A 6,481-nucleotide genomic window follows, 5' to 3' on the forward strand; every position below is an offset into this window, starting at 1 on the left:
GATCAACAGGTAAGATCAAAATATAGGCCAGAACACTGAGCGCCTGTGTGCTCCTCTCTTGCCTCCCCAAATTCCATTGGAATAACAAAGGAAATTGCAAAATGCAAAATTAAAAATGAATCTAGAGTAGCAACAAAAAGACAACAAAACAAAAAACCAAATCCACTGTCATCAAGTCGATTCCGACTCACAGAGACCCTCTTTAGGGTTTCTGAGACTAAATCTTTTGAGGAGCAGGCAGCCTCTTTCTCCCTTGGATTGACTGGTGGGTTTATGGAGGCCTGGTGTGGCACTGTGGGTTAATGCACCAGATTGCAAAGCTGTTTGAACTGCAATGTCAGCGGTTCAAGCTCACCAACTGTTCCTCGGAAACCTTATACAGGGTCGCTATGGGTTGGAATCGACTCGATGGCACTTAACAACAACAACAACAACAAATGCCTAACCCACAGGTGCTAATAGGAAATGAGACAAGATGACATTAGCAGATGATAAGGAGGAATTTCTGCCCAATAAAAAGGATATGGGTCAACTTGATGGCAAAATATAAGAAGGCTGAGAAAATGTGTGTGTTTCTATTTGTGAAGAAAAGATCTTTGGAAAGGAGGGTGTCCTCAGCAGAAAATGGGATAACCCAGAGACTAGAGTCTACGTGTGCTGGAGAAGAAGCCCGAGTCTTGTTAGTTCCCATTTCAGAGCAGTCAGATGTGGGGTTTGCCCTAGAACAACATTGAAGCCCAGTTTTCTAAATACAAAAGGATATCTACTAGGGAAGTCTTCCAGAGTGGACAGTGGACAAAAGAGAAAATCGAGCAATTTTATTGCCATTTCTTGTTCCTCTTAATGTACAATGAGAGGGATGTTGGCAAACAATGATGGAGGCAGGGGAAGACTTTGGAAGAAGTAAAGGAGTTAAAGACAACAGAGTTAAATAGTATTTTATACATAGTCCTGCAATAAAGGACTCCAGGTAGCTTGCATGGATAAACATGCAGGCTAAAAAGATCTGGGAGGAAGAGTGGGAGTGGAGTATACCTAAGAATATATATATATATATATATATATACATATATAGTTTTAAAAGAGGGTGTTTGTATGTGGGTGCTTACCTTTGCTGCAAATAGATCCATGAATGTGGTTGAGCATTGTTGTTGTTGTTCATACAGGGGACAAAATTATAAAGATTTCTTAGACATAACCAAACACCTTGAGGGAATGAGATGCTGGCCTGGAGGCGCAGGACCCTAATCTTGGAGGACACCATGGTCAACTGGCATAGTGTAGTCCACAAAAACAATGTTCTACATCCTACTTTGGTGAGTAGCGACTAGGGTCATAAGAAGTTCATGAGCAGCCATCTAAGGTGCAACCGTTGGTCTCTCCCTGCCTGGAGGAAAGAAGAGTGATAAAAAGCAAAGATGCATGGAAGCAATTAGTCTAATGGCTATAATAGACCACATGAACATCGATCTCTATGACCCTCCATGAGACTAAAAGATGGTGCCCAACTACCACTACCAACTGCCCTGAGAGGGATCACATTAGAAGGTCGTGGATAATGTGGGAGAAAAATGTGTAACAAACCTCAAAATCATAAAAAATACCAAGCTTACTGGTTGGATAGAGACTGGAGGAACCCTGGAGACTATGATGACCCTTAGTCACACTTTAGGTCTGAAACTGAACTCACCTCCATGGTTCAATTTTCAGCCAAGCAATCGATAGATCTTATAAAGGGAACAATATCACTAGAAAGGTACGCACACCTTAGAATCATCACCCATTTGAGGTCAAAAGGGAGCGTTTACTCAAGGACAAAATTCAGAAGGGTTAGGAGAGAAAGAGGAGTAGAAACCAGAAGCACAGGGAGAAAGCGGGCTGAGTGATGTTACATTGAGGGAATTGCAATCAGTGAGATGAAGCAAATGTGTACAAGTTGTTGAACCGGATGATCTGCTCTGTAAACTTTCACTTAATTCACAATAAAAAGTTTTTGTTTTTTTACCCCCCAAAACCCAAGTAGAGCTGAATAGAATATTCTTTATTAGATGCATTGCTTTCATAATTGGAACGAAACAATAAATGTCATTTTTGAAAAAAATTTTATTCAGACTGAGAAAATCCTAGAAGGTACTTGGGACAAGAAAATTGGAGATTGGGTGGTGTCTTGGGCTCCTTCTGTTCAGTAGGTTTCATTGTTTCAGTTTCTTAAGGAGTGAGACGCTCCATGCAATACTGAAAATGTCTACTGTTAGGGTCGACACAGATTTGTTTCCCCCTCTTGGTGAGGAAGCTGTGAAGCAAGAGGGAGAAAGATTACAAATAGATGTGTTCAGCACATAAGGTAAGAAACCCATTCTCCTACCTTTCAGATTCCCCACTCAACAAAGTCTGTTTTTTGATGTTTTTTTGTTGTTGTTGTTGTTGAAGTCAGCTCAGGATTTGTGTCCTTTCTGATACCTCCCTCAGCCTCCCTTTGTGACTCGTGGGAGTTTTCTTGAGCAGGCTTCCGGCTTTCTCCTTCATTCGCTTCCCTCCCCCTGCTTTGGGAGCATTTCCTATCTGCAGTCCTGCGGGATGCTAAGAAGGATAGTAGTTGACCTTTCCCAGGGAGGGCCAAAGAGGTGGAACTTCCTGGATCACCATCCATCAGGCCTCTCCCTCTAGGTTTGCAGATGTGTTCCTCAAAACAAGGATCCCTGGTGGCACTTTAGGACAAAGCACTGGACTGCTAATCAAAAGGTTGACAGTATAAATCTACCAGCTGCTCCATGGGAGAAAAACGAGTCTCTTATAAATTTTTTAAAGGAGCTCTGGTAGTGTAGTGGTTACGAATCGGGCTGCGAACCTTAAGGTCAGCGGTTCGAAACTACCAGCTGCTCCGCGGGAGAAAGATGAGGCTTTCTACTCCCGTAAAGATTTACACCCTCGGAAACCCTGTACAGGGTCGCTATGGGTCGGAACCGACTCGACGGCACTTAACAACAACAACATAAAGATTTAAAGTCTCAGAAGCTCTATACAGGGCTGCTGAGTTGGAATCAACTCTATGGCAGTGGGTTTGTGTTTTTTCTACCCAATAGGAGAGCTTGGCACTTACATGATACCTGGGCGGGGGCACCAGCTGCTTGTATCAAAATATTCTGTCATGAATGCACATGGGATGTTTCGGGTAATGTAGGAATAGCAGCACTCAACAGGATGGTAAAAACCTGTAGAAAGGAGAGACTCATATAAGGGCTGAGACAGTTTTTGGAGACAACTAGATATTTGCCCCCGCTTTCCTGAAGTGTATGGGGAGATTGAGAAGGTGCAGGACTTGAAAGGATGGTTCCTTTCTTCTCTGCTGTAGTTCCTGGCATCCCCTTGCTTCAGACTCTCCCCAGGATTGAGCTGGGTGTCTGAGGGCACCTTAGGTAGGTCACAACAGATCCAGGACTATGCCTTTCAGAAGAGGAATGATTTGATGCTTGCAGGAGGCATCAGAGAGCAGCTCTGGCCCCAGGTCAGCAGAAGCCAGGGGCAGTAAGTGGGAGTAGAGGTGGAGATGCCCATCTTCATCTTCCTTGGAGATGTTCCCACCCCTGGGTCCTCTCACCTCCTCCTGTAAATGGATCAAAGACATAAAGCACACCTGTACCTGCCGGCTCTTTTAAATATGCTCCATAGCCAAATATTTACCTTGTTCATACTTTAGGTTTGGATGTTGATGATGTACCATCCTGGATTCTTGTATTTCTGAATTTGAGAGAAACATACAGGTCAGGGAGAGGAATCACTGTAAGGCAGCATCTCCACCCACCCATTCCAGCATTGATGCTGGCTAACCCACCACCTATTTGGGGTCCAGACCTGCCTCCAGGGCCATTGTTTCCATTAGGGTCCTGAACTATTTCAGGGGGCTTTGAAAATGTTTGTGACAAGAAAAGCATTCTATTGACTCAGACTACAAATTCAACATGAATAAATTAGTTGACTGTCTATCTCATGTGATAAAATCCACAATCCTTTATCCATATTTCTGGAACCAAGAGTTCTGAAAACCAGAAGTCTGTTTGTTCATTTACTCACTTGGTTGTAGAACCCGAGGTGATATGAACCCCTTTGGTGATGCCATGTTACCTGAAATGACTCAAGGCTATTTACAAGTTTTATTTTCCCCTCTTGGTATAGATATTTGTACATGTTTATAGCAGAAATATGAAATATTACTGTGTTTAACTATATTTCATGTTAGGTAATGTACTGGTATATGTTACCTTTATAAAACTCCCCAAATTTTGCATTCCAAAATATATCTAGTCACAAAGGTTTGGAACTAGGAACTGTGGACCTGTATTATGCTAATTAGGTAAATGCAACTTCACATAGCTTGTTTCTTATTCAGTTATTATATATGCATTGTATGTGGGTATATTTTAATATTCTTGATATAATGTGGGTTGTTGTTGGTAAGTGCCATCGAGTCAGTTAGGTCTCCAAAGAGTGACTGGTGCATTTGAACTGATGACTTTGCAGTTAGCAGTCCAGTGCTTATCCTACAGCACCACACCAGGGCTCCTACTGTGGGTGGGGCCTGCAAAAACAACATCAATAGTAATAACAAGGAAACAGATTTTGAATGGTCTTGTCTTGCCATAGCTTTCCTAAGTATCTCATATTTAACTTCACCAATGGTGTGACTTGAACAAGTTGTTTAGCCTTCCTATGCCTCAGTTATCTCATTTGTAAAGTGAGAATAATAAATTACTATTATGCAAAATGATAGAAAATTGCTTACGTTCTTTTTTAAAATTATGCAAATGGAGATTTCATATCTCTCAACCTTATGGTGCTATAGAATCAGCACTGGACTGCTAATCACAATATTGGCAGTTCAAATCACCAGCCATTCCTCAGGAGATAGATGTAGCTTTCTGCTCCCATAAAGATTTACAGCCTCAGAAACCCTATTCAGGATTCCTGTGGGATGACTTGGGAGTCCTGGTGGGTTTTAACCTAATAACTACTTCACAGAGCTGTTGTTGTTAAGTACCATCAAGTTGGTTCTGACCCATAGGGTTTCCGAGGAGCAGCTGGTGAGCTTGAACTGCCAACCTTGCAGTTCAAATGTCTTTGCGTTCTGGCACATTAACCCACATCGCCACACCAGGACTCCCCACAGAGCTGTTAAGAGCATTCAATGTTTTAATAGCTATCAAATACTTAGACCAATTCCTGACACATAGTGAATAGATAACTATTTGTTAAATAAATACATACATACATACATACATACAAAGGTTAGGTAACCTTCCCTGAGTCATTCCTCCTGGCAGTCCATTTCAGTTTTGTTGATACTAGCTGGAAGGAGTCCTAGGGAAGCTGTACTTACACTCTTACTTGGCTCCTAGGAGAGGTGGGTGATTTCAACCCACCACTATTCCATGGAAGGAAAGCTATGGCTGTCTGCTTCTGTAAAGATTTTAGCTGTGGAAACTCCATGGGGACAGTTTTACTTTGTCCTCTTAGAGTCACTAGGAGTTGATTCAATGGTAATGGGCTTGGTTTTGGTATGCTAGATGCTAAATAACAACCCTAACATTATAAAATTCTATGATTGTGTTAGGGTAAGGAAACAGGAAGAAAATTACTGAGGAAAATTACAGGTGGGGCAGGATATAAACCAGAAAAGACACCATCTCCTTACACGCCCCTGGAACTCAGCGGGGCTGTGAAAACCCAGCTCCCTATTCAGGTACCACAGCGAGTTTCTGCTGTCTATGGCATGTCTCCCCTGCAGGCATTCTTTTCCCATAGTCTATAAACCTCTTTCATGACTTTCTAGTCTTCTGTAGCCCAATTTAGTATTAGCTGTTTCTACAAATCTAAATTTTACTATAGCTCATTTGATCTAGGATTTAATGGTCTTATATCAGCTGGGAGAAAGCATCAAATATGTCTAAGAGAACTAATTGTTTCTAGTGGGAACAATCATCCCTGTACAGATTTCCCTGGGAACCAAAGTCTGCAGAGGAAGACAGGGTCTACTGCTGCCACTGCTTTTACATTTAGGCTCTAATCACGACTGGGACAGGGAGCTAGCTCAGGAGGTACAGGGGTCCCACCACATCACCAGACCACTGCTGCACTCACCATCTTTGATCTGGACCTGGGATCCTAGGTCAACAGCCAGGATGAGGAAGGATAGGATAGCCACGGAGACCTTCATCTTTCTGAGGGCAGACAGAGATGGCTGAAGTCTTCCTGGGCTCCCTCTCTGCCCCAAACTCTGCCCCTGTCTTTATAAGAAGAGAAGGGTCAGAAAGTCACAAGGCAGAAAGCACAGGAATGGTCAGCATGCCATTCTTTGTAACAGTCAGCATGCTATTTCTAAAAAGGGGGAACAAAGCTGGGAATCCAACAAGAAGTAGAGGGCAAAGATAATTTGGGAGTTTTCCAACTGTTCTAGTGGGTACAGACTAAGAGGATAAAATTTTAA

At 42.5% G+C, this 6,481-nt stretch overlaps 1 protein-coding gene across 1 annotated transcript; it reads right to left on the bottom strand.

The window, feature by feature from the left end:
• Positions 1 to 2,208: 2,208 nt before the first annotated feature.
• Positions 2,209 to 6,211, bottom strand: CCL15 (chemokine (C-C motif) ligand 15). Its single transcript, XM_006833624.1, has 3 exons — positions 6,136 to 6,211; positions 3,101 to 3,212; positions 2,209 to 2,293 (listed from the first exon to the last, which is right to left on the bottom strand). The coding sequence occupies exons 1-3, from the start codon at positions 6,209 to 6,211 to the stop codon at positions 2,209 to 2,211; spliced, it is 273 nt and encodes a 90-aa protein (XP_006833687.1).
• Positions 6,212 to 6,481: the final 270 nt, after the last annotated feature.

The sequence above is a fragment of the Chrysochloris asiatica genome, unplaced genomic scaffold (assembly GCF_000296735.1).
Source record: "Chrysochloris asiatica unplaced genomic scaffold, ChrAsi1.0 scaffold00007, whole genome shotgun sequence".
In the NCBI taxonomy this organism is placed as follows: domain Eukaryota; kingdom Metazoa; phylum Chordata; class Mammalia; order Afrosoricida; family Chrysochloridae; genus Chrysochloris; species Chrysochloris asiatica.

Bases quoted from the DNA above. Each gene is read 5' to 3' on its own strand.
- CCL15 (XM_006833624.1), bottom strand. From the start codon at position 6,211: ATGAAGGTCTCCGTGGCTATCCTATCCTTCCTCATCCTGGCTGTTGAC. The intron at 3,213-6,135 runs GTGAGTGCAGCA...TCCTTTCTACAG, and splicing joins CCAGGTCCAGATCAAAGATG to GTTTTTACCATCCTGTTGAG. The intron at 2,294-3,100 runs GTAAGTGCCAAG...CTTGCTTCACAG, and splicing joins TGCCCCCGCCCAGGTATCAT to CTTCCTCACCAAGAGGGGGA.